The sequence below is a fragment of the Semicossyphus pulcher genome, unplaced genomic scaffold, assembly GCF_022749685.1.
Source record: "Semicossyphus pulcher isolate SPU_LCO1_2020_fin unplaced genomic scaffold, fSemPul1.0.p SCAF_7, whole genome shotgun sequence".
Taxonomy (NCBI): Eukaryota; Metazoa; Chordata; class Actinopteri; order Labriformes; family Labridae; genus Semicossyphus; species Semicossyphus pulcher.
This window is the reverse complement of record NW_027211748.1, coordinates 9,820,509-9,847,433: the sequence shown is the minus strand read 5'-3', so window position 1 is coordinate 9,847,433 and position 26,925 is coordinate 9,820,509. Positions and strand designations below refer to the sequence as shown.

Here is a 26,925-nt window from a genome sequence, read left to right as displayed (position 1 = left end):
TGGCCGGAGAAAGGATCCGAACTTTTTTTCTCCACCCGCCTAATTATTTACTCCATGCGCAGAGATGAATGAAAAGGATCCGCTGCTTGTCCCGGAGCCCAGAAATGTGAGCCCAGTCTCCGGTTCCGTCGATGATGGCACCGGAAAAATGGAATCCACAGCAGCAGAGGGCTACTCTGCAAGGCTGCTGCAGAGATGTAATTCAAGCCTGCAGGGAGGGATTGTCGGTTGAAAAAAGCAACAATTAGTTGAGGCGAACGCACGCGGGAGTGCTTTCTGTTGTAGCGCACAAATAATAAAGTAGCTCGCGCATTATTCCCAGCGCGTCCCGGATGGACGGTGTCGGTGTGTTACATCGCCGACAGCGAGAGTGGACGGTCGCGGTCCATATCCTCCTCTCCCTCTGCCTCTCTCTCTCTCTCTCCCTGCCTCTCTCTCTCTCTCCCTCTCTCTCCCTCTCTCACCCCCTCTCTCCCTCTTCAACTCTTTTAACGCAATCATACGTGATTGAGGTTCGTATTAGGAATTCTCGGGGGGCTGTACAGGGAACGACAGGTGATTTACAGGAAGAATAAAACATTTAAAAGGGAAGGAATATGCTGGGTGGGTGTTTCTGCAGGGGCGCGCTGGATGTAGTCCTTTGGGACACTGTGCGCATCTAAAAAGGGGTGGTGATCTCACATTTGTCTCTTTGAATTACAATTAAAAGCCAGTCTTAAAAGCCAGTATTCAGACGGGGCACGTCGGTCAGCGAAGAGGCCGCAGAGAAAGCAGTGTGCATAAAGAGAGAAGTCCTAATCAGCTTACGCAGCACTCTTATCCTCATAGCTCATTCTTATGGGACATAACCAGCATTCTGTTCTCTCAAACCCCGGGGTCACACATGCCATACGAAACATATTAACTCGGGCTAAAAGGATTACCTGCAACAGGTTTCAGCACACTGAGAATGAACCTCAAACACCAGTGATACACTGAAGACTCAGACTGTGACACAACATGAGGGGGAATGGGATTTAGGGCTTATGGAAATGAAATGGACCCCGATGATACACAGAAACATTACAAATATCATCCCCAGGAGCAGCACGATAGTTTTTAACCCTAATACTGTGACACAACACTGCCCTTTGCAGGAGAGAAAGACAGAGCACACCTGAGCGTAAGTGCATGTGTGAGTGTGTTTTCTGTAAGAGATCACATCAGTGGTTAAGGATAAGTCTTGTGTGTGTGTGTGCCAGCATCTTTCTGTGAGCATGCCTCTGGTTCCATGTTTAGTATTGCATGGGCTGTGGAGCACACACGCCACACATAACACACCACCGACACACACACGCACGCACGCACACACACACACACACACACACTGTGGGAGGAAGAACACGTGAGTCTTCAGCAGCACAGCAAACCTCTCTCTTCCCCGTGATGAAACAGCATGAAACATTTAGAGGCTTTTTCTAGGACTCGGTTTGACATCCTCTCTCTCTCTCTCCAAAACGAACCCAGAGAGAAAGAGAGCGAGAGAGAGAGAGAGGAAGACAGAGAGAGAGAGAGAGAGAGAGAGAGAGAGAGACAGCTTTCTTTTTGACTACCACTGTCTGTCCCCCCCCTCCCCTTACATAACATTCTGATATAATGGATGAAAGTGTTGGATGTGAGGAGCTGGTGCCCTGGTTCGCCCTGTCAGTGTTTATACATGGTGCTTTATGTGAGAGAGAAAGAGAGATGTGGCATATTGTCCAAAAGAAAGAGAGAAAAAGAGACAAAAAAAAGAGTGTGAAACTAAAGCTTGGAGTCTAAATCAAACCCCATAATCTATCTTTATATTCTTATCGAGCTGCCATGACAGGCAGAAATGAATATTTCACCGCACCATAAAGAAATATCAATAACAGCTTCAATACAACATCAATCATCCCGGCGATAAGCAGGAGTGTGCTGTACATTTCTTAGAAAAATAAAAAACATGACCGCTGCTTTTGGAGTTAAATTCCCAGAAACCGGAGGGACTTTGTTGCGTAGAGCGCCATGGAGACACGGGACATATACATCTTAGTCAGGGAAAGATAAAGTAGTCCCTAATGAGGATCTGCTGAGCTTCATCCCTCCACCGGAGACAATTGATGCTCGCTTCATTCCTGCTGAGATACGTTCACAAGCAATAAAACACTGCTGCTGCTGCTGCGAAATGTGCTGCAGATTATATAATGCAATCATTTCAGTTGTCTATTAAAAGGGTTTGACTCTGCAAATGTTTGCTGGATCGTGTACAGAAAGAGTGTAAAGTCAAAGTCTTTTGTTTTGCCGTTTGACTCCATGGGGAGGAAAGAGTATTGTGTTACTATAAGCAATGTGTGCAAAGGTTTGTGTTCTAATTTTGTCAGACTGTCCTTGTGCTTTGATTTTATATCTAACACCATGAACCATGTTGCATGCACTGCAGCACATGAGCTAAATATCCCTTAAACCTGAACCAAAGCTGCAGCCTCCCTGTGGGCCTCTCCTCAGGTGCACACGCTACAGGAATAACTCTTTTCTGTACACCTGCTGCCACCTTGTGGCCAAATAAAGACCTGCACATATGTTTCAGAGACACTGGTGGATGTTTTCTTTCTCAGGGAGTTTGCGCTCCAGCGTGTCCTTGAGATACCTCACAGATCGGGTGACTCACAATAGCTGGAACTAGTTTTCACGGCTTAATGTCTGCTTAACTTTGTTGCCAAGTCTGCAGGAGGGGAGAGAGGAGAGTGTCAAACGGAGTGCGATGCTGTGGCTCTCAGTGCTCTATAGCACACTTACACTGCCAATACGGATCTCAGCTTACTGTCTGATTAGAGCTCATGTGAAAGGTGCATACTGGAAGTTGCTACACAAAAGGTCAAGTTGAGCAGATATTTAAATGGGAAGTAGTGCAGCAATGCAATGCAAAGGCAAGATCCATGCATTTTTCAACATTTTACAATGTGTGATATTACAAATTAATTTAGCATCTGATTTTAGCCTTGTTTTCTACTTTTATGCAAAAATATGAGACAAACACAAGCAGAGCGATGACAACCAAGTGTTAAATAAGACAAATAAAGTTAGTCATTGTAAAGAAGTAGTGCCTGAAGTGTTTGGATTGACGACATGTCAGACTAGAGTCATTTAACAAAGCAGTGACTCTGTACAAAAAGTCATTTTAATGAAGCCTGAAGCGTAATTGATGGAAAACGCCTTAATTAAAACTATTTCACATTGAGATGCCATTATAAGAAATAAGTATAATCACTGAGCAAGGTTCTTCTTGTATTGTGTTTTCTCCTTGATGCCTCCCACCATCCTGCATCCACAAAGTACTACATTTAACTTTCACACAACAAAAGCCAGGTGCACTCTCACCACTACAAAGGGAAGCAGGTGCAAACATTTAAGCCTGCTCAGAAACATCTTTCACTGAAAGTCCCAGGGAGGTGATTCTGGCACAGTGCCCAAGCCCGGAGAGAGAAATGCTCTTCCTGCTTCACATGATCTTGTGCGGGCCAAAGTCCCCATGACAGTGAGTGATGCAGGTCGATTAGCAGCCCGGGTTTTCACCCCTACTTTTGCAAAGTTAAGTGTGATTCCTCTTTACATACTGAGGCGATCGTGTAAAACTGCTGACGTGCAATACAGACAAGTTCAGATAAGTTAATAGTGGCTGTTTAATCATCCGTGAGCATGGTAGTGTGTTTGAAATCCACAAAGCACGCCGTCATCCGAATGCAGCTCCTTTGTTTGATGACATGATAAAGTTTGGTATGAGCAGCAAAGACGAGGAAAAACTCCTTTTTTAGGGTTTCTTGCAAAAGAACCACAACTATTTAAAATAAAGATTGAAATAGACCAAAAACATGTTGAGCTTCAGACACAGCGTTAACCATCACATTCATTTTTTTGCATCGATTTGTGTCGACATCTATAAGCTGACTCATAAAGTTTTGATTGAGGTCATAAGGTTCATGTAACAGCGAGCAGAGATGCAGGATAAGGACTGGTAGTGCTTTATATCCGAGTCCTACAGGTCCCAGTGTGCGTGCTGCTTTTGGTCCAACCACCTCAGAGGAATCAACTGTGCTTAATGGAGTTTCTAATTGTCTGCCCTGAATTTCAGAGCTGCTCCTCCTGCTCAAACTACAGGAGATCCGACGTAGCGCGAGTGACAGAGGAGGGGACAGGAGAAGGTGTTGCATTAGTCTCCCACTAAAACAGCTCTTTTACTCACTCTGGAAATACTTACTGATGCTTTTTAACGACTAGATATTCAGTTTTGTTATGAGTGAACAGCAGCAGCGTTGCAGTGAACTGCTGAGACATGACTAGAGGACATGGCTGGCGTCTTAGGCTGACTGCCAAACACTGTTGAGTGCTGGGAGGGTGAGAGTGTGTGTGACATTGAAACTTCACAATACTGTGTGGAACATGTTAAAAAGTGCTTGTATAGTTAAGTGAGCCATCTTAAAGAGTAGATAGAGCTACATATATTAAAGTAATTAAAGCCACAGGGACTTCTAGGGGTCCCAGAGAGGTACTGAGGGGGACCCCAAAATAATGAGAAGTTTCATGTCAACGCAGAACTTATAAGAGTAGAGACAGTTGGCCTGTTGTAAATTTAGATTTACTTTTGGAAGTTTGAACCAAATACAATCTATCTGCTTTGATTTAAATCTGTTTAAAACATGAAAAGTTTTGGAGCACTTCCGATGTGGCGCTGTCCGTGGTGCTGAACGGCGCTGCTTGTTTGGGGCCCTAAAACAACGCTGCCTCTCCAGGCCCCTGAAGTTTAATGACTTGATCCCTGCATTGTCCATTTTTTGGCCCGCTTCAGATGCAGCATTGGAACACGCTCGCCTGCAAATATAGAGCTCAGTCTGGTATAAAGTATCAGGAGTATAGTGCGGCTGCTGGATGCTGCTTTGCCAGCAGCTATCCGCAAACACAAAACTCGGGACAGATGCGAGGAGCACTGCAGACTCGGAAGATGTTACTCACATACTCCTATGGCCAATGAAACCCACTCCCCCTGTCTACCTCCCCCGTCCTTCCTTTCCTCTCTTTATATCTCCCCCTTTTCTTTTTTCATCACTCAAGAAAGAAAGCATGCAAAGCGCAGGTAGCTACAAAGCTATGCTGCTATGTGTTGTGTCTCACCGTCGGTGATAGTGGTCGACTTCGATCGTTGTCCACAGAAACACTGCAGCATATGCGCTCCTTTCTGAAGGAATGGCCTCAGAATCCTCATTGATTTGGGTTGATGGGAGCCTTCCTCAATCCAAACAATCGGACAAACGCTATCACAACACAGCAGCAGGGTCAGGCAGCATAGCGTAGCCAGCCAGGCTCACAGCAGCCCTCAAAACGCCGGAAGGGCACAGTCTGCAGGACAAATTACGCTAAAACGAGGCATCTTGAGTGATTCCCCCCTTCTTTCTCTCTCTCTTTCTTCCTCTCTTTCTCTAGTGCTATCTCTCTCTGTCTATCCTCTTCTCGTCCACCGACGGTCATTCGCGTTCACGGCACACTCCTCTTCCGCCACGGCAGGCAACGCAAGGACGTTACAATGTGCTCTTAATTGTACATCCCCCCCTCCTGTCTCCGCGTCTTTACCAGCAGCGGACGTAATAGCAGGAGAGGAGAGAGAGAGAGAGAGTGAGGGAGGGAGGGAGCGAGAGAGAGCATGCACGCCAAAGTTAAACTGCAGGGGGAAGTGGCAGGCCGGCCACGAGTGAGGTAATGCGGAGCTGACAGTTAAGGCGACAACGGCTGCAAGATCTGACGCCGGCGACACAGATGTTAGAAACCCAGGAGCCAATAGTTTTCTTTCTCCTTTTTTTCCCACCAGATCCACTGGGGACAAGCGGACAACGCAGAGCTGACGTCAGCTGCAGCCCACCGCTTTAAAGATAAAGCCGGGGTTTTTTTTTCAGATACTACCGGAAAGTTTCGGGCTCAGCTGGGAAGTCACTGTGGTCACCTCAGTGTCTGACCAGGACGACAGCTGTGCGTGACACAAAGGTGTATAGAAAACACAGCAAAACCTACTCAAACTTTATGTAGCTTCCTGTACTGCCAATGCACGTGTACGGACTTACGTAAAGTAGTCATGTGATGCGTCATGTTTGAGTGATAAATAAACTTGATCAGGGCTTTGCCATGTGGCACGAGCCAAAGAAGAGGTGGTGACTTGTTGACTGCTACATGAGGAGCAGAATCAATACAGGCAGTGATGGGAGAAACAGCTACTGCACTGTAGAAATATTACAATGTATGTTATAAGAAGAATTAAAACTTAAACTTGAAGTGACAAAACTTTTACGTAATAAGCCTGCATAAAAATGCCCCATTATTTGAGCTATTTTGTTGAGTTTTAGTTGTTATTGATCCTTGACAGTACATGGTAATATAAAACATCATATAAAGTTGCCTGATAACTGCAGTGGGGGAAACTCCACCAATCTGCACCACAGGAACCTCTGAGTCCGATGCGGACTTTTCAAAATAAAAGTTAAAAAGTGCTTTATGAAAAACAGTATCTTGTACGACACCATAAAAATAGAATCGCAACCATATTCATGTGTTTTTTTTCACTATGGATGGCAATATTTCTATACGTAATTATGTGAGGGTCAGTGGCATTGTTAGTTAAAGTAATCAGTTTGATCTTGCACCAGTAGCTGCTCTTACAAAACTGTTTTATATGGCTTGATTAGGAATCAACAATAAGACAAGGATTGTTTGAGCATCGCAGAAATTATATTACACTTGTTTACATTATGGTGCTAAACTAAAAACACTAAGCATGGAGATACTGCAAAACAAACCCATCAACAAGTGTGACTCCAAATGTATAAAGTTTATAAAAGTGTGCTATATCTTCCATCGTATTACCTTTAAATTAATCATTTCCTTTTACCGATCATGATCTAGAAGCCAGAAGCCTCACTGTGCAATATGGATCATATTGTCAAGCGCTGCCCTGAGGTTTAATACAAGCAAAACTATGTGCAACTTTCTACTCTAGGGGGCGCCAGAACATAAAGCACCCAGACCAAAATAAGATGCAGAGATTTGAGCATGAAGCAGAGAGAAGTAGCAGGAAAATAAAAGTATCAGCTCTAGTCTTTAAAGTATTTAGGTGTAAGTAGTTTAGATTTGCTGCTTATTGTTTGTGAGGCCCCACTGCTGCATTCTGCTGCACTAATACTATTAACGCATGTCTAATATTTCCCCACATTCACCTTTATATCACCTCATGTAACCTTGCACCACAAAAACAACAAATTATATGGCACAAACTACCTTGGGAACATGCCCTCGCTATGTATAATGTATACAATGTGCATAAAAGGACATTTTAGGTCAGCAGAATACTTCAACAACAGCATCCATGCAAATAAGGAAAGGTCAGAGAGGAGTAAAGAGAGAGAGAGAGAGAGGGAGGGAGGGAGGGAGGGAGCTGGCATCAGACCCAGAGTCACAGATTTGGTGATGGTGCTGTATATTCAGCTCCCACTATACTGTCGTACTGCAGAGCCACTCACAAATGTATGCAGAGAGAGAGAGACAGTGATGGAGGGGGGAGAGAGAGAGAGAGAAAGCAATAACAAGAGGAAAAGGGGGGGTTACAAAACAGAGGGCACAGGGAGGGACGGAAAATACAATACAATATCTAATCTACTGACCCAACCATTTTAATATGAACCGTTTACCACTGTTGGAAAGTAACAAAGTTAAAGCTAACCAGCAGTATCATTATTTATACCACTTATTCTCTTTAGGGTCGAGGGGGGGGCTGGAGCCGATCCCAGCTGTCATTGGGCGAGAGGCAGGGTACACCCTGGACTGATCGCCAGTCAATCACAGGGCTGACACACAGAGACAGACAACCTTTCACTCTCAAATTTACACCTACGGGCAATTAACCTAACGAGCACGTCTTTGGACTGTGGGAGGAAGTATCCGGAGGGAACCCACGCATGCATGGGGAGAACATGCAAACTCCACACAGAAGGGCCGAACCAGGATTCAGACATGGAACCTTTAAGCTGCGAGGCGACAGCGCTAACAACTGCACCACCGTGCACCGTGCAGTGGTTAGGCAAAGGCCAACAATCTGCAGCTGCATTATTAAAGTAGTGTACATATTTATGTATGAACAATCATATTCCAGTAGTTCATTGTTCTAAAGTGGGCCATTCTGCTAAATGAGAACTTTTACTTTTTTGTGCTTAAAGTATTTATTTATTTTTTAAAAACTTTTGTCATTTTACTAAAGCTAAATTATAGTGAAGGACTTGATTCGAACTTTAAAGTAAAAGATCTTCTCTTCCATCATTATGGCTTACATGGCAAAAAGATTGCAAAAGAATTTTCACATGGCTTATACACAGGGTGTTATTATATTGAAAGGATACTTTGAAAAATTTGAGTTTCTTAAAACCAAGTCCTTGACACATATAATCACACGTGTAGAGAGGGGCATCAGATGACTTTCAAACACAGACGGCTTCAAGGTGAGCATGATAGCAGGCATTTTTCATTTCTACACATCATCTCAAATATCTGATTCATTGCCACAGCAAAAAAAGCAGCAAACTGCTGTGTAAAATGAGCTAACCTTTGACAGAAAAGGAAGGTGATATTAGCAGCACGCATGGTCATTAATGAGCTTCTGTTCAACTGCTTCTTAGATCAATAAAAGGGTCGATATCGTCTGAAGGAGGATGTTGCACCTTTACATAGAAAAAAAGCATGTCTCTGACTGATCTGTCTTTGTGTTGAATGGTGTATTTAAGGAGAATATTAACTTTAAAGAAAAAGAATAGATTTAATAGCCAGGGTGTAGACTTGGAATTTATTGGAGAGGTTGCAGATTGTTGATAACTGCTCGATCACCCTCCCCTTCCAAATGTGAACCCACAGTGTCTGTAAAACACAAAAATAAGTGAAAGTGACACTCTAGAGCCAGAGTCTGGTTTGTCCACTACTGTAGAAACATGGCCTCGCAACATGCCACCCTACATGAACACGGCCTGCTGTCATTGTAGACATAAAGAGGTCATTCAAAGTAAACAAAAACATCCTCATTTCAGCTGATTATACAACAAAAATACATTCTGCCGTTAGATCCTGCTAAATATTTAACTGATTCAATTTCAACCCAAATGAAGTAGTGTCTGTTGGTGTTTATTTCAGGCTGCATACAGCCCAGACCACCTGCACCTATAAGGTGAGGCAGACTGCAGCCTGAGAGGCCAAACCCAGGGCGCTTTAAGCTCATTGCTTTAAGCTTAAAGAAATAACTGAAGGTGACTGAAAGGAGTTTATCAGCATTATTATCAGCTGCTCTTGTTCTCATCCGGACTATGGCGGCTGAGAAGTTAGAGGACAACTGAGACAGATTTTCAAAAAGAAACGGCCTGAAACAAAACAAGTGACACACACAAACCAATCGCCAGGAGTAATTACACCTTGAGAGAACTAATTTGTCAACCTTCATCCCTCCACTTGAGTCATAACTGTACCGTGTCCAAAAAAAGACGTGCCCCGTCTTTATTTGAGCCAACTCAGATGTGTCTGTGATGACACAGTGGAAACAAGCCAGCTCTCATTTCAGCCTCCTCTACATGTCAACGGCAGGGAGCTGCAAATGTTCACCTTGTAAGGTGAAACCAGCTTTGAATGTAACTGCAATCACAATGCATCGTGTATGAATGTATTGTAATTATACAAACACGAAAAGAAGATAACAGGAGTCCAATTTAGTAAAGTAACTGCAAAGTGCAGATTTAAACGTCTTTTGCTTCAGATCATTTATTTCCATTAAAGGAGCGTGCTTTTAGTTTGATGATTCAGTTTGATGAATTCATTCTTAATAAGATGTTTGGTTGTTTGTTTCTGCAGCAGAAAGAAAAGCTGCTGTATTTCAGAATATCAAAACTATTAAACTATTCGACCCAACAAATGCTTTAATGGCACAAGCATTACAGATTCATGCTGTGCAGCCGAGCATTGATTGAACGGCACAACACAGAGGTATGTAACAATGCACAACACCTACAATTTCCATACACTGCAGCTATTTAAAGGGCATTTCAGATTTTATATTTCACTACATTTAAGATTTATAGTATTGAAACAAGCAGGAACACTATCAACCACAATATCCACAGAACTGCAAGCTTTATGAATTGACATAAAATGAGTTTTTCAATTTGATTTAAAGCTCCTGTGAGGAACTTTCGGTTTGTGTCGATTTCAGCGCCCCCTGAGGACAAAGCTGTACCTCTTATCTCTTTGCTGATTGAGCAGAGTAACTGCACACTTACGCATGTTTTTTTGAGCTGTAGTCACTGAGCTGTAAACACCCCATCTACGGTTTTAAATCAGCCCTGGACCTTGCCAGCCGATGGTGATGTAGAGGCGACTGTTTGGGACAAAGTTACGTAATGAAATTGTTTAAAAAAAAAGAATGTTAACACCTGTCAATCAGAGGTGGGTAGTACACCCCCCACCCCCCCACCCCACCCGGCCCCGGCTTTGAGAGGGAGTCTGTGAAACTGCGCTCATCTTCAAATAAATCCTGATCGAGGCATCATTCACTAGAGTGAACAATATTTTTTCGAGCACACTGTATATTAGCCTTCTAGCTAACATTACGTAACCCATTCTCTCTTGCCCTAGCATTGCCTCGGCTCCGAAAGCTGCGGCTTCAGGCATTAGAGGGGCTGGAGCCAACGGCTCACACTGATAGGGCTCAGGACCACCACGGTCCTCCATCATACTAAAGTGCACTTCAGGGGACTCTGGAGGGGAGGAGTCCTCCACTTCAAAAGATGGGCTCTCCGTGGCATATGTGTGACTCTGTGTTGCTCTCCATTTTTTTCTGGCCAGGGGAGGGGACATCACTGAGCTGCTGGATACACCCACCCCCTCCACCACCTCTCAGCCCCTTGGCCACTTTGAGCATTTTTCAAAATAGTGCAGTGGGTGGAGTCATGCTCAGACCTGTGGGTGCAGTTACACTTTAAGTGGTGGTTTTTAACAAAAAATCTGCTTTCTTTAACAGTCATATGGATCACTCACTTTAAATGTTTGCTCTGGAAAATGTTAACAAAGGCAGCAAAGTGCAGTTAATCGCTTCATCTGACACCTACCCCCCGCCAGCAGTTTCAGGCATTAAAAATAACTGTATAGAAATAATCAATCCTGTCGCTGATGTTCTGGTTTGCTTTTGTAGGTCATATAGAGTCATCAGAATTAATTTCAGTCTGCTTCATAACCAGCAAAAAAACTCCTCACAGGAGCTTTAAGTTAATAGTATTTATTGTAATAAAAGTAGCCTATTTATTGTTGCAAAAAACTGAAATCTAAAATAACTGTGGGGATGACTCAGTTATTTGTCAGTGTTGTCAGCAGAGCTGCCCACAGTGGGGCATGATGAGAGAGAAAGACATTACAAAACATATGAAACAGCCACTTACTCATTCAAAACCTCACGTATAAAAGTCATGCAACATATTCTGATTAAGTGTTTGTTAACTGCTCACCATCTTAATATTACTGCTTTGTGGAGTTTCCAAGTTATCCACCTTTTAATGTTTTTCATTGTTGAGCATATTTTAACTTCTTTACTATTGTACACTGAACTTGGCAACCTGCATCTGCTGTTGATGCTCCTGGCTCCTGGAGTGTCCTTCAACTCACTGCAAAGATTAAAGTTCTTCAATCTCCTGCAGAGTTTAGATTTCTTTCACCGTGTGTCAAATTGCAACGGTTTTAAATGAATTTTATTGCTCTGTTGTTTCTGTGACTGATTATATGCATTTGTTTTCTTTGCTGTTGTCATTTGTCTGGAACAATATTGGAAATGAGGGAAACCTTAAATGTCCTTTCCAGAATAAACTTTCGAGTGCAGATGTTTGGGTATATATATACTAGACTACATCTTCCACCACTTGAGTCAGAAACATGTCAAATAAAGACATACATGTCTACATAAAAATATATTTTATTGTGTGTCAACAAGTTATTTTCCCATTCTTCTGCTTATTGTAAATCAGGAACAGCATAAACTTAGATGAATATCTAAAAGAAGCATGTAAAAGCATGTAGGAAAGCACAGAGTACACTGTGTTGTACAGCAGCACTGAGTCACTGCTGATGGTAACTACCGTTTGCTGAAATGTCAGAAAGCATTCTCATATTCTGCAAAGCTTCAGCAAGGTCTCCGATGCTCAAATCAGCCGCACTGCAAAACTGTTAATGGTTGCATTAAGTAAAGCTGCCAAAAATCTCTTAGAAACAGGCAAGTGTGCAAACTTGCGGTCAGGGGCTCAAACGGAGTACAACGAGATGCTTGTCGGATAATGTAACAGCATCACAAAAAAGAGAAACAGCTAGCTTTTCCACTTCTTTTGAGCTTTGAGTAAGAAAGAAGACAGAAAGAAGGAAAGGTTTTTAATCACGCAAAAGTCAAGAGTGCAAATATGCAGGGGGATCAGGAATGAGAGGTTGGGATTGCTGTGGTGTGCAGGACGGAGAAAGGGAGGATTTAACAGACGAGGAGGGTGAGACAGGGCAGAGAGATGTGAGAAACGACTCAGCAGCAGGAGACGCAAATGGCTGCGTGTACATGTTTGCAAAGAGATTTTCCTCCTTAAGTGGAGTTTGCGAGGAAGATACCCGGGCCATCGACACCACATTCAATGTGTTTAAAGCGTGCTCTATCTTGCCACATGGTTGTAAACTGAATGATGCCACTACCACATACACCTGCTCTGTGACGCTCTGTGTTCAGCATGCTAGAATACAACCCCAGTCTGATGACTGTTTGTTAAATTAAATTACTAATTATTCCTAATTAAGTATTACTGTACAACAAGCTTTTGTCACAAGGGTGCACTTATGACAGAGCCTCAAGATAAGGTAATAAAGCAGGGCCGTCTCTAAGGATCTACATGTCAGTTTGTAATTGGCTTTAGTGATGCAAATTCCCAATGAAATTAGAATTAAGCAAGTCATCAAAACGTATTCCTAAGAGGTCAACCTGGGGTTTTCTGGGGGTCCGATAGCAGTTTACAACTATGCCTGACAGCAAACATATCTTCAGGTAAGATAAGAAGACTTTATTAAACCCCAGAGGAAAAACTAGTGTGGCTAACATTGCACAATAACAGAAGAGACAAGTTATAGAGGTCACAACAGACAAATACGAAAACACTATAACACACAAACGGACTGATTTACATGCATATGAAGAGTTCAGTTTAAGAGCTCAACTCACAAAGCAAAGCTTGACAAAAAGAGAGTTAAAACTGTTAGACTAAAGTAAGATAAATCATACTGCAAGGTCAGACTGCTACTTGCTGTTCAATGTGGATAACAGTGACGCTTATATGACCAAACACAAACTGAAGGAGCTGATTTTTACTGTCAATATTGTCCTGGAGAAATTAATATGTCTCGTGTTTACACAGTTAAACTGAACATGTGGGATTCTAAAAGTTCTGTTGAACTTGGAAGACATAAAAGGCTGTAAAGCAACTTTACACTCTGCCTCTCCTGAAATGAGATACACTCATGCAAACACTGTGCTGTGGTGGAAATATTGACATCTGTAGAGGACATTATGCATGACAGGAAAACATAAAGTATTTTATATTTGTGGTAATGAACACTTCATTTTCTCTGTGCGGGATTAATGGATGAGGCTATAAAGTCTGCAGACCCTAAAGTGGATTTAAAGAAGGTGAGAAGTCTGGTTTATAAAAGTGAACAAGACAGGACCCCTCTGCTCTGTCAGCAATGACTTTATGATTTAGCTGTATTGTAAACTCTGTGTAAGACACATGAGGGTGACCATGAGCTAAAAGGTTACCCTACTTACACAAGGGCATCCTGTCCCTTCTCCAAATATATCTTTAGCAGTGAATGTGCCTTTGTTTGTGCTTTAACCCTGCAAAAACAACCAACACAAGAGGCATGATTCTATAGATAATAAGCTGTGTGTAACATCTAGTTTTCATGCAGCAGTAGCTCTAAATAACAGCCTCTATAACCCATTACTGGCAGAGTTGAAAAGCTTTGTCAACAACACGCATGCTGATCGTTGAGGCCACACTGCCGCCGCTGCTCGGGGAACAGCAGCACATTCATCTCACCGAAAAAAGTGGAGAGGCAGCAGTTTTAGTCTAAATCAGCTGACAGCACCGAGAGAGTGAAGGAAAGCCGTTTACCATGCACCACACTGGGGCTGCAAAGTGTGTAATGCAGGCTTGGTGTGTGCACAAGTTGTATTCATATGCAAGGTAAATGTTTATTTAATACATTGTGGACAAATGATTAAAAATTAGGCGCATCACGGGGGGAGCAAACTAGTCGAGGCGGAAGACAGAGCTGCGGAGCCGGGGTACAGCAGCAGCACCGCGCTGCAGCACTGAAGCATGTGGGGATCTGTAGCCTAACGCACACATACAGTACCCTACAATTCGTCTTAACTTCTAGCACAGGCTATCAAAGCGCATCCCCACTCCAATGCATGCGCTGTTCTGCTATATGCATTTCATATAACAACAAAGTTAGCAGGATTTTTCTTTTCCGCAACCTCTGCACAAAAAAAATCCACTCAAATAAGCAGTAACGCGTCCAAAAAACAACCAAACACCAAACAAAATGTGCTCATAACTTATTCATGTACAAGCACGTGGAGATTGCTTACCGGCGTTTTTATCACCCATGTCCCCTTGCGGTGCAGAAGTTGAAGGTGCTGCCGACGTAGGCTGAGGGGATGCGTGTGGAGCTGGTGCGCGCTCGTTTCTTCAGCTGGGACAGCCGAGCAGAGGGGAGGCAAGTCGCTAGTTGTTGTTTCAAGTGAGGAAAAAGCTAAATGAGCTCCCTCTGGGGATTCTTCTGGCACGCGCAGCAGCGACACCGGATGCAGAGCTACTCAGTGAGCTCGTGCTGCTTAGCCCTTGGTGTTGCCCAAGAGTGTCTGAGTAAGGTGGAGTGAGTGCTCAGGTAAAGACTGAGGGAGGGTTGGTACTTTGTGTGTGTGTGTGTGTGTGTGTGTGTGTGTGTGTGTGTGTGTGTGTGTGTGTGTGTGTGTGTGTGTTTTGCAGGGGGAGAGAGGGTGTGAGTAATGTGTCTTGATGCAGGAGTAAAGTAAGTGTTTTTGTCAGGAGCTGTATTTTCACTGTTGTGCTGAAACACGGTAAACAGCATCTTAGTTTTCTTGTAAAGCAGATTTTTCACTGATGATCATGCAGACTAAACTGCTATACTAACTACTCAACAGTACTGATATATAGATAAACCCTGATGAATGTTATTTTAACAGCAGAATTTTATAGATAGAAATCCCTTCAATTTAACGCTTGTCCTGGAGCTCTTTAGGTGCTCCAACACGACAAATGTCATACTGCAATTTTGATCAAACAATAATCAAGTAAAAACAAAAACACCAACAAAAATGATATTAACAACAATCTCTGTTGTGTTGAGGCTTTGAGACAAAATTCACATTGCAATTGTCAGTACAGCCTCAGTAGGCCTCTAAGAGTGTTGCTTGTGTACTCAACTTATGCTAAGCGCCAGTACACCTTTTATTCCTTCCTGTTCTAATCATTGTCTGATCATCTACAGCATAATCATTTCCACTTATGAGCTCCGACACTCCTGCTGACCGCACGCTGCACACTGTTGCTTTACTGTAAGCAAAGGCAGACGATATTTTGCTGAGAAACATCAATTTTTAATGAATGTATCACAGATCAATAGTCGTGTCCTGAGCATCTGACTCGTTATTGTGCCTGTTATTTGATTATACTGCAGCAGAATAAAGATAGACTTTGTGTTCAGGGTACACGCAGACTGAACGGTGCATTCAGAATGAGCTGTCCGTTCCTGTGTGATGGCTCTGTGCACAAAGCTCTTGAGGAACTTGCAGGTGTTGTGTAATCAAATCAGTGTGGACACCCAGGGCAGACATGACATGCTGCTCTTGTATTTATTCAAGGGCTCCTCTTATTCTGTAATGATTTTTTTTTTTTTACCCTAAATTAAAACAACAAAGCTCTTATTTAAAATCCCACTTTGTGTCCAATAACTAGAATACCACAATTACACACGAACCACCAAGGTGCAAAATCTATGCAAGAAAAAGAAGAAAACAAGTGACAGTGTGGGATTATCTAACTGGCTCATTGATCAGTGTCTTAGAAATCTCCCAGTCAGCACTCTGATGGGACGCTATGATAACAGCTAGAGTTTCATGTGATGGTATAAAAAGACCGTGCTGCTGGTATAAGATGTTTCTGAAACAGAAGCCTCAAGGCCGAATGACGTCCGGAATCATTCATCTGGATCCAAATACAGGAGCCGAACGCCAGGGTTGCATTAATGTTCACTCTATTTATACAGTGTTGCAGTTAGATGAATGACCTGTACATGACTGACAAGTTTTTCTCTTAAACATCGCACTTCCTGTCATGTGACCGAGGCCTTGCTTTCCTGCTGCCGACACAGGCGAATCCAGCCTGGCGTCGGTTCACAGCAAATCGATGAGAGGACCTGAAAGAGGACACCTCTGCTGCATTGATCAGACAGGAGCCTATAGTCCTCTACGGATTCAGAGAGATGAGCGTGTTTGTGTGTATAAGTGAGGGTTGTGTTGTGTTGCGGCACTGTTTCTGCTCTTTTACCAAAATTGGAATCTTAAACAGCTTTTACCTTCTTCAGCGGAGACTTAAATATTTATATCTCACCCTCCTTTTCGTCCACTCTCCTCCCTCTTCCTGTCCCTCTATGTGGCCTTCCCACCTCAATCCGTCCTGTGCTCACTCTTATCACCGTCACCCCTCCCTGCTCTCTTCATCCCTCCTCTTTCTCCTCTCCCACATCTCCCTGTCCTCCCCTGCCCCGGACCTGCACCCATAGGATATCATCTGACTTGGCAGTGTGTCCTTGGGTCCTTACAGTGGCAAAGGCATATTGCTCTCCTTTCTTTGTGTACTGAAACCTCTACACCCCCCGCTTATTATGTAATTTTCTCGCAGAAGCGTGAGGCTGTATTATAAAGTCCCACGGGATGTATTGTCTGCTTCGGTTAAGATTAATTACCCACCTTCTCCTAAACTGCTTTTATTCTTTTCGAGCTCTATAACAGCGTTTCTCGGTGCGTTATTGTCAGTAGCTTAAGTATCCCAGTAAGTCCAGTGCAGATATTGCTTTGGAGGTGAGCCCTACTTACTCTGCAGACACTGCAGTGCAGCCTTCTCACTGTAAATTCTACCTTCCTCACCTATTTCTGGAGTCACTGGCAAGCATGGGAGAAGTTTGTGGAACTTGTCCAGATGCCAATAGCAACACAGAGGGCCATCAATACTGTTTAGAGAGTCCCCAAGGCTCCTTCACCAATTTCTCTCTAAGTGTGCTTACCAAATGCTTTTATAATATTAAAAATGAAAACAAATTAATGCATTATGTACTTTACGAATACCCTATCTTCTTATTTTTCTCTGTGATAAAGCGTCTGAATTCATTTTTCTTTTTCTTTCTTTTATTTTGGAAGTCTATCTGCAGTGACTGAGGCAATGTGTGGAAACTTTATCAAGTAAAAACAGGAATGGAAAATGAGTAAGCAAGTCCTGTCTCCAAAGATTAACTTCTGGAAAAGGCACATTCATTACATTTTATACAATTCTCCTCCATTATTAATATAAAATCCTAATCTGCATAGTCACAGATTAGGGTGTCAAATAAATGTCATGGAGAAAAAAAGCAAAAAGCTTCCCTCTGAAATGTCCAGCTGACGTATAAAACTGCAAAAATCGAGTTAAGCACAAATACCTCGAAACGGCACTTTTTCACTACTTCAAAAGATGTACTTTACTTCGTCACTTCACATCACTGTGACTTTGCAGGCTGGGCCTCCCACATCTGACAAATCTGTAGTTTAATACGCCACTAGAGGGAAGTGAAGTGCTAAACAAAATGACAATACAGCGGCCTAACCTTCCTGCTGCATTCAGGTTCTCTCAACTATTATTCCACAATCAGCTTCATTGGCCCAGTAAACTTCAGGATGCAAAGAAATCTGACTCTTTAGTTTCTTGTAGCTCTCAGTATACTTTCACACACAAAAATAGATCGAAAACAACACTTAAAATCTGCATATAGGCCTCATTTTACTGTTTGAACAAGGGTAAGAGAGGCTGTGAAAGTTATTTATTTATAATGTATGGGAAATATAAAAATGTTCTTTATTTTGGGTGTTTTAGGTAGCCTACAGACATGTATATGCTATTTATGCACAGAACATAGAGCCTTCTACAATTGAAAATCAAACGATATTTTGTGGATGGTACTGAAGTTGTATTAAAGTTTTGTTTTCCCGTTAAGTTGGAAGATTGACGTGAAATAAGTCGATGAAAATGTATTTCATTCGTAGCTAGCTTAAACAACCCCCTGCCTCCCCCAACCCTGTAAAATACTTACAACTCGAGAACTTGTGCAGATGTCACAAGTCGGTGCTTTTAGACGAGTCCCTGAACGCAGCAGCAGCTCCAGTCCCTCCAGTCTGGCAGTAGGAGGAGGGGCTTCCGGCAGGAGGTCATCACAAACATGGCGTGGAGAGGATGTCTAATGAAATGGACCAAAACAGAGTTCATTAGAACCAGCAACACAGCTTCACGAAGCTCCAGGTGATCAAACGTTAAGGTGTTCAGGTCGAAGGGTCTGTCTTAAAAAGAATAACAGTTACAGGATGTGTGTGAGTGTGTGTGTTTTCCTCTCGACCAGCAGTGTGTGATTACCTAACTGTCATTGTAAAGAGACCCACGGAGCACGAGACAGCTGTGGATTTAGATAGACTACAGTTTAGTGTTAAAATCGGCAAGAGTAGCGCAGCTCGATTATGGTTTTTACTGTTTTTGGTGAGCTGAATTGTTTAAGTAGCGTTACGTTAATGAATGTCACGCCCCTCCCACTTACTATAAGTCAATAGCCTATTAAATAAATACCGGTAGTTAGCCCATCATATACAGTTTTGTGTTTTTTTACAGGTGGTGTCTGAATAACATGACCAGAGAAAAACATGGTGTGCTGGTCATATTACAGTAACATTTTGCAATATAAGACAACATAGCCTATTTTAATTACAAACGGAAACTATGGACAGAATATAGTCTGCAGCTATTTTATATAACCAATTGGTTAATAATGTAAGTCTTATTTAACAGCAATGCCAATTATTCTTTGCTTCCAGCTTCTCTTATTGAGGAATACATGCTTCTCTTTGTCCTGTGTGGAACAACTCTAAATATATTTGGGATTTAGCTGTAGTTAAGACAATACAGGCATTCTAAAGATATTGCCATGGGCTTCAGGAAATTGTGGCCTTTCGTTTATAATTGTTTTTGACATTTCATATACTTAATAATTCATTTAAAACTGCAGACTGAGCCCCCACAACCAACAGAGGTGCGGTTTCCGCCGGGAAGCCAAAAGGCCGGATACCAAGAAAGGAAATGTCACCCAAGAAACAAACCCTTCACCCTCTGAGGCTGGTGCACCAGGACCCCCTCCTCCTCCTACTCTTCCTCCCCCTCCCAAAGTCCCCAGGCCGAAGCTTTTCAAACCGCTGATGTTCACAGTAGGGGTAGGTCCTTTAATATTTCGAATAGACTTGGAAAACAGATGCATGAAGTCATTCCTGAGGTTTGGGACAGTAGGTGGGTGTTGCTTGGTTGTTGTCTGACTCCATGTCAGTTTACAGGTTGCTCCTTTGGTGCTGCTGCCATCCTGCAGTATGAGAGCCTGAAGTCCAGAGTTCAGTCTGCAAAAGAGGAAGAGGAGGCAGAAAAATTATTAGAGGTGAGGATTTAAAGACACAATCTGCTGCCTCCACTGCTGTCAGCTTATAGAATCAATGCAAGCATTATATATAACCAGGGCTCCCAGGACATGGCGTACTGGCATGACTGGTGGAACCAGCTGTCCGGTTTCCAGCGACAGCTCATCCTCCTGATGTCCATGGTGGACGACTTCTGGAGCAGCCTCACAGAGGGACAGAGGACAGTCACTGGTAACTTATATAGCTGACACAAAACCTATTTTGTCCCTGTTTTTCCTTAAAACTAATTGCAAGCATCAACATTTTTATGTGTTTGAAATAACCCCACATTTATTCACAGTCAGGAACTTTACTAATTACTGTTTTCCAGGTATCATTGCAGCAAACGCTGTTGTCCTGTGTTGCTGGCGAATACCGTCAATGCAGAGAGGCATGATTAAGTACTTCACGTCCAACCCAGCCTCCAGTGAGTAGGCCCGCCTTTTTCATTTAAATGAATAATAGGAAGCGCTTGCACAAGAGGAATAAAGGCCACCATGCCAATGTTTTTCTCTCCACTTCCAGAAACACGGTGCCTTCCCATGGTCCTGTCCTCCTTCAGCCACTATTCCATCATCCACATGGTAGCCAACATGTATGTGCTGTGGACTTTCTCCTCAGGAATCGTCTCTCTCTTTGGGAAGGAGCAGTTTCTTGCAGTCTACATGTCTGCTGGTGAGTCAAATAAAAAAAGCGCAGTGGTCTGATTACATGTCTTAGCATTGGAACAGCGATTAATCCATTGAACCCAAATTTTCTTAAATCTCTTTCAGGATCTATTTATGTTTCAGCTTTAATATTTTAAGTGTCATAAGCTGGAAATAAACAAATCTTAAAGAATAAAACTGAAGTGGAAACCTTGTGGATGACTTCCTGAATGTCTAACACATTAAACACACAAATGTGGGTGTTTTAAATGTAGAACAAGTTGATTTGTGTGTTGATTTGAAATGTTGGTTTCTTTGTGGTGGAAGAAAAGAGCGATATCTCAATTATAATGTGTAATTTCAGGTGTGATCTCCACCATGGTCAGCTACATGTGTAAAACAGCCACTGGACGTCTCTATCCATCGTTAGGAGCGGTAAGATGTTTGCTAAACTCTTCATACAGCTTAACACTAAAGAAGTGCGATAAAGCTTACCTTTTGACCTGTCTTTTGTATGATTCCATAGTCAGGGGCTGTCATGGCCGTGCTTGCGGCTGTCTGTGCAAAGGTGCCAGAGGCCAAACTAGGCATCATCTTCCTCCCCATGGTCACTTTCACAGCAGGAAATGTAAGTGATGCACAGTATTTGTGTTAACATGAGGTCTGTGAATGTAAGGTGTTGTCTTGTCTTATAGTTACACACCTCTCACATAGTTTGGTTATTCACACCTTGAATAGGGTTTTTGACGTTCCCGTGTTGTGTTTTCGCTGCAGGCAAGAGATGTTACTCTGTGCATGAACAAAACGGACTTTTGTGTGTGAGTGGATGTGTAAGTATGCATGTCTGAATGCATGGTAGAGAGGTAGTCGTTGTTGACGGAGTGCACGACATAGTGTGTAACTTCAGGTTCCTGTCGTTGGTGTTTCTTTAGGCTCTGAAAGCGCTCATTGCCATAGATACAGCAGGGCTTATGCTGGGATGGCGGCTGTTCGACCACGCAGCTCACCTTGGAGGAGCCCTCTTTGGAATGTGAGTAACTGATGTTTTACTTTGGAAAGAATAATAATGTGTACTAAAACTGATGATTAGCATGGCCAAAAATGCGTACATGTTTAACTTTCATCCTTAAAATGAATCAGATGCTGTTAAGAGACTGTTTGGGATTGTTTCCCGGGCGAGAAATCGAACTCATCACAAGGTCCATGAAGTATATGTTCAGGGGATTCTTATTTTATCATATGATCTTCATCAGTAGATTAAGCTTAAATCTTTGAATACTCACTAAAAATCTGGTTTCTAAAATTTTAGAACTATCAGATCTGATTTTTAGTTGTATTTTTAATTTGAAAAATCCCAACTCAAAGTCAACTAACATGTCTCAAACACATCTTTCCTCATTGTCATCATGTGAAGTAAGGAACTTTTTATAACAGCTGATAAAGACACAACTATGAAAGGATTACTGTAAAAAAAAAAACTATATGCTTTATTAGTGCAAATGTATTCACAACACATTCTTTTTTTATCGGATCTTGTTGTTGTATTTGGAACTTGGTACAGTATCATTTATCTATAGATGAGTGTTTTTAGGCTTTGAATGTGGTTTGCAGTATCCTGTCCTACAGTCGGCACATTTTAACTGTCTCCATATATCTTGTCCTACAGATGGTACGTGGCATATGGTCACAAACTGATTTGGAGGAAGAGAGAGCCTCTTGTGAAGCTGTGGCATGACATGCGTTCTCCGGGTGCTGGTGGATCCAGGCCAGGAGGCGGGCCTGGTGTCAGTGGTGGTGGACCTGGACCACAATAAAACTTCCTCTGACCTTTTATGAGAGAACCGGGGTCCAGAGTTACCTCAGGATATACAAGGACAGTTTTTGCACCTATTAGGATTTGAATTGTATTGTTTATTATTAAATATAGTTTTTCATTGAAGGTTGGTAATAAGTATAAGCTGATTTAAGAGTAAGCAGTGACCTGAATTCTGAAAAGCAGGTCAGACCTCAGTGTTGCAATCCAGATGTTTACTGTGTAGACTGATAATATCTTCTGCCATACAAGGCCTCCGAGCTAAGTCATGAAAATATCATCACTCTCCTACCTCTTAAACACCCTGACACGTTTAACCTTCAGCCTTCATGTCGGCTTTTACTGTTTATATAAAAGCCTGGACAGAAAAAGTGCTGAGTGCTGACACAAGTCAATGATTACATCATTTGATGAAGTTAATGTGAAGTACAGTCCTGTGGGCTGGTCTTATGTTGCTATTAAAACTTGGGATTCAACAATGAGTGTTTATTATGTATTTATATTTTTATTCAAATAAATTACGGACTGAGTGTTGACAAGTGGAAGCCCCTTTAAAAACATTTCAGAGGGATCTTTGTCCATACTGACAATATTTAAGACAGAATGGACCCGTACCAAAGAGCGGCTGACTCGTAGCATTATTACATTATTAATACTGCTGTGTTAAATACTCGATTCTGATTGGTTAATTACAGCATTCCGAGGTCTGTTATTTCTCGATAACAGACTGTTGCTATGAAGAACAGACTGTTGCTAGGGATGCGGCTCTAATCACGCAATCCGGAGGACTAATTGTAATCATATCAATCCGCCGAAAGAAGTCCGGTAAATTTAACGTCGGCCTGTTTTCAGAGGGGAACAAAGGAAAGAGACGAAAACAGCGGAGAGAAAGCAATAAAGGTTGCTACGACAGAGATCTACAAAACTGAAGACAACACATGAAGTAAACATTAAAGGGAACACAGTACGGGATACGGCGGAGTTTAAAGACAGTGAATGGAAAAGAAAATGTCAACAGATTCTGACAGTGACCTGCGGTCCTGTTCAACTTGTCCTACTTCATCATCAGTTCAATTTCATGTGTGTAAAACAGCTATTTTAAAATGGAAAGATAATCATTTTTAAATTAATAAAATAATTTCCAAATCAATATATTGTGTCAAATAATTGATTTTGTAAAGCTGTGTAATAGGCGGGGTAATGTAAAATGAGCAGGTTGTTATCGCGGAGGAACCCCTTCAGGGTGAGAAGAAACCTGTTCTCCCTGTTGGGTTCCATTCTGCGATAACAACCTGCTCACTTTACATGATCCCTTTACTGATATCCAACCAAAGGAACAGATACAGAAAATAAAGGCTGTGAAGGAGCGATACTGTTTGTTTGAAATAAGATGTATCCATATGTCACTGATTTGCTTTGAAGCCCTGAAAAGGAGGGAAAGCTTTTCAAAAGTTTGGAGCATAACACCACCCACATCTGGATTCAGCACCATCACTTAATTCTTCAGTCACTTAAGGAAATCACGTCAGGATAATGTTTCCATTCTCTCTTTTACTAATATTATGAATTCATCCACAGATTCTGTTCACAGTAGAAGTGTTGGCTTTATTTAATTCCATCACATGATAGTCCTACAAACTTGACACATGCACAAATTAAAAAGAAAAAGATTGTCCACGCAGAGATACAGTTCCAAATAAATATAAAAATGCATACAGAATTTGTTCTCTAAATCGCACTTTGGTTTCTTCAGCTCTTGGCCTTAGTTGTGTGATAAATAACTACCTTCCAGCATGTGTTTTAAATATGTAGTGACTATACAAACTCAACACAAAAAGTTACACATTCTGTAAACAAATATAAATGTAGTAAATGACATGGCATTAGTGCTTTAAGTTATGGTAACAAACAAGGCAAATTGTCAAAGCAAACGGACACCTGATGGCTATAAAGTAAGTGCACTACAATCCACTGAGAAAGTTGAACAGGTAGCTTTGGCAACAATATACAGATTACCTTATTAAATATGGACGTTTCATCAGCCTGGGCCATATGTAGAAAAGTCTTAAACAATCCTCGCTGTTGTCCAAAGGTTCATGAAGGTCCTGCTGATTCCACAGTGAAACTGCTGTTGAAAAAAAACCGAGAAAAACATTAAGCAGGTAAACATTTCAGAAACCAGCTTTATATTCATTTTATCATGAATATGCTGCATTATTGATTTTTTTTTCACACCAGGAGGTAGGCCATATCCCGAGCCCTGACAGGTGAGGTGTCATTATTCAACTTACCAGACTGCTCACTTGAGTCTGTCATCTTTCATTTCACAACAGTCAGCGATGTGGCAGCTCCCTTAGCCTCTGCTCTTGTGGTTAGCATAGCTTGGGAAGCCAAACTGGGACACCATCAGGTTGGAGAAGCAGAGTGGCATGAAGCCATAGATCTGTGTCAGCCTGTTCAGACAGTAGGATCTCTGAAGGAGGTGTTCAGGACGATGCCACATGCCCTGGTACCCACTGCTGGCCTCCTTTTCCAGGTTGCGGAGGTCAACAGGTTTGACAAAGACCCCAGAGGGTTTGTTGAAGCTTCCTCCTGATTTTGAGTGTTTCCTTAAATGCAGCGCGACAGCAAAGTTCATGGCAATGTCGTCGCAATTCTGTGTTTCATCCACCAGCGCATGCACTGCTTGAGGTTGCTCCTGGAAGAGCTGCAGGTAGCGACGGTGGAAGAAGGCAGCACCAATTAACACCATGGAGTATCTGCAGAGAATAAGCAGCCAATTAAATGCAATATATATGACGCTTATTGTGACCAAAATAAAAACAACAACTCACCTGTCACCTCCAGCAGTTTCAGGGTCCTGCAGTTCAAAGCTGCCATAGCTGTACACTCCTGCTCGTGTTGACACATGTTTCCGTGGGACAAACCCAACAATCTGGTCTTGAAATTGCTGTGGATCCAAAGATAAAACAACTTACACTGGACTTGCTTATTTCAATCACACTTGATGTGGTCAGCTTTGCTTAAAAGTGCAACAACATACTGATGCATTGTATTTTTTCACATAGTTATACCAAAAATGTATTTACATAATCTGATCTTCATGTCTCTGAAATTACCTTCCAAACAGAGAAGGCAAAACTGATGTCAGGAACACTGACCAGGGTGTCGTCATCCAGCATCAGCACAGCTAAGAATCAAAGCAAAATGTTGAAACTTTTAGATCTATATAAACACTTTTAATAGCCCCAACTCAAATCCATTCATGAGTGGATTGTTATACTGACCATCAGTATCAATCTCAGGGAAGGGCTGCAGTCTGTTGCGCATCTTATTGCTACTCTGCTCCTTAAAGATCACAGGGACCGGATGAGGCCCCAAAGAGTTCCATAACTTCAGGGGTGTCTGCTCCCCAATATTGTTCCACACTATGATAATCCGCTGGAGATGAGGCACTGCCTGGTAATGGTTTAAGAGTTTGAGCAAAACATCTGTGCGGTTGTAAGTCTGGATGATGATGGTAAACCTCTGCTCCTCCTCTGTGCTGTCACCATGGTAGACCTGAGCAGGACTCTCCTTTTGAGAGGTTGCCCGGCGTAGCACTCCCAGGACACCCAGGCCTCGTTGGTCCTCAGGTGGGGGCAGCAGAGCAGTCAGAGCTGCACCTACCAGGAGGAGCAGCAGGATTGGCCAAACCAAGTAAGTTCGCCTGAGCCAAATGCAGCTACGGAGGAACCTGCATGAGAAGCACAGATATGAATGACATTCATTTAATGAACTACAAGTCTTGACACTGCCAGACAAGATATCCCAGAACATGAGTATTTAATTAGACTTCAATCAATTTTATGAATGTCATGAGACAAAGAACACTGATTTATACTTGACTGTAACTTATTTGTTTCAACACTTTAACTGGGTTCATCTGAGGATTTAATTTCTTTCTATTAGAAAGTTTTAAAATGACAAAAGCCATGGTGCACATAAACTGTGTCAGAAGCAGGGGTGCTACTGGGGTTAAACATTTGCAGAAGGTCGGTTTTTTTTTCGCTCAGCGAGTCTCAGAAAACTTTAGTGTAGCAGAGTCGCTACCTATAGCCCACATTCACTAAATCACGTCTCCAAAGTAAAATATATCTAATATAATCCAATGTCTTAAAAATAACCTTACAACAACCGACTAATTCAGGAGCTACTTGCATTCAACTTAATCGAGTATATGTTTTATTTCTTTCTATAACTCCAAATTTACCTCATTTTGTTGACACAGCCTGCAAACTGTTTGTTCCTACATGGTCGCCATGTTGGCTGAGTCAGTGTAGCCAAAGAGCTTAAAAGGAAAGAGCTCTTCCAGCTAACGTTTGCCGCAACGTAGCTAATAACAGCGGTTGTCATAGCTTAAAAACAACAGGCGATATTTGAGGAAAACCGGCGAATTACAAGCTACTTGCAAAAACGACTTATGTGATTCTGAATGTTTAAATGTTGTACTTTACGGAGCTGCATGCGTTTTATTCTCTCATTTGAGTCTATTTCGTACCTTTTCCAACCGACGC

General features: G+C 42.3%; 3 protein-coding genes across 4 annotated transcripts in view; 1 reads left to right on the top strand and 2 right to left on the bottom strand.

Annotated features, from left to right (window-relative positions):
- fgf12a (fibroblast growth factor 12a) overlaps nt 1-5,614 on the bottom strand; it is a 32,196-nt gene extending 26,582 nt beyond the window's left edge. The window contains exon 1 of the mRNA XM_069684370.1: nt 5,170-5,614. Coding sequence (XP_069540471.1) covers nt 5,170-5,260 — 91 coding nt within the window. The 5' untranslated portion in view covers nt 5,261-5,614. The remainder of the gene's footprint in view (nt 1-5,169) is intronic.
- A 13,016-nt stretch (nt 5,615-18,630) lies between these two features.
- parla (presenilin associated, rhomboid-like a) lies at nt 18,631-23,470 on the top strand. The gene is made up of 10 exons (XM_069685035.1): nt 18,631-18,719; nt 19,474-19,675; nt 19,786-19,890; nt 19,969-20,101; nt 20,241-20,336; nt 20,435-20,584; nt 20,921-20,991; nt 21,083-21,184; nt 21,489-21,586; nt 22,223-23,470. The coding sequence occupies exons 1-10, from the start codon at nt 18,640-18,642 to the stop codon at nt 22,368-22,370; spliced, it is 1,185 nt and encodes a 394-aa protein (XP_069541136.1). The 5' UTR covers nt 18,631-18,639; the 3' UTR covers nt 22,371-23,470.
- A 490-nt stretch (nt 23,471-23,960) lies between these two features.
- On the bottom strand, nt 23,961-26,667 carry extl2 (exostosin-like glycosyltransferase 2). 2 transcript variants are annotated; one of them, XM_069685293.1, is made up of 6 exons: nt 26,622-26,667; nt 25,657-26,105; nt 25,489-25,559; nt 25,204-25,319; nt 24,661-25,128; nt 23,961-24,497 (listed from the first exon to the last, which is right to left on the bottom strand). In XM_069685293.1, the coding sequence occupies exons 1-5, from the start codon at nt 26,624-26,626 to the stop codon at nt 24,723-24,725; spliced, it is 1,047 nt and encodes a 348-aa protein (XP_069541394.1). In that variant the 5' UTR covers nt 26,627-26,667; the 3' UTR covers nt 23,961-24,497; nt 24,661-24,722. The 2 variants fall into 2 exon arrangements, with proteins under 2 accessions (XP_069541394.1, XP_069541395.1); XM_069685294.1 differs by having other exon boundaries at nt 23,961-24,494.
- Nucleotides 26,668-26,925: the final 258 nt, after the last annotated feature.

Coding starts and splice junctions, on each gene's coding strand:
- parla (XM_069685035.1), top strand. CDS start 18,640: ATGGCGTGGAGAGGATGTCTAATGAAATGGACCAAAACAGAGTTCATT. Junction 19,891..19,968: donor AGGCAGAAAAATTATTAGAG/GTGAGGATTTAA, acceptor ATATATAACCAG/GGCTCCCAGGACATGGCGTA. Junction 21,185..21,488: donor TCACTTTCACAGCAGGAAAT/GTAAGTGATGCA, acceptor GTGTTTCTTTAG/GCTCTGAAAGCGCTCATTGC.
- extl2 (XM_069685293.1), bottom strand. Junction 25,560..25,656: donor CCCTGAGATTGATACTGATG/GTCAGTATAACA, acceptor TTTGATTCTTAG/CTGTGCTGATGCTGGATGAC. Junction 25,320..25,488: donor TTGCCTTCTCTGTTTGGAAG/GTAATTTCAGAG, acceptor TTGGATCCACAG/CAATTTCAAGACCAGATTGT.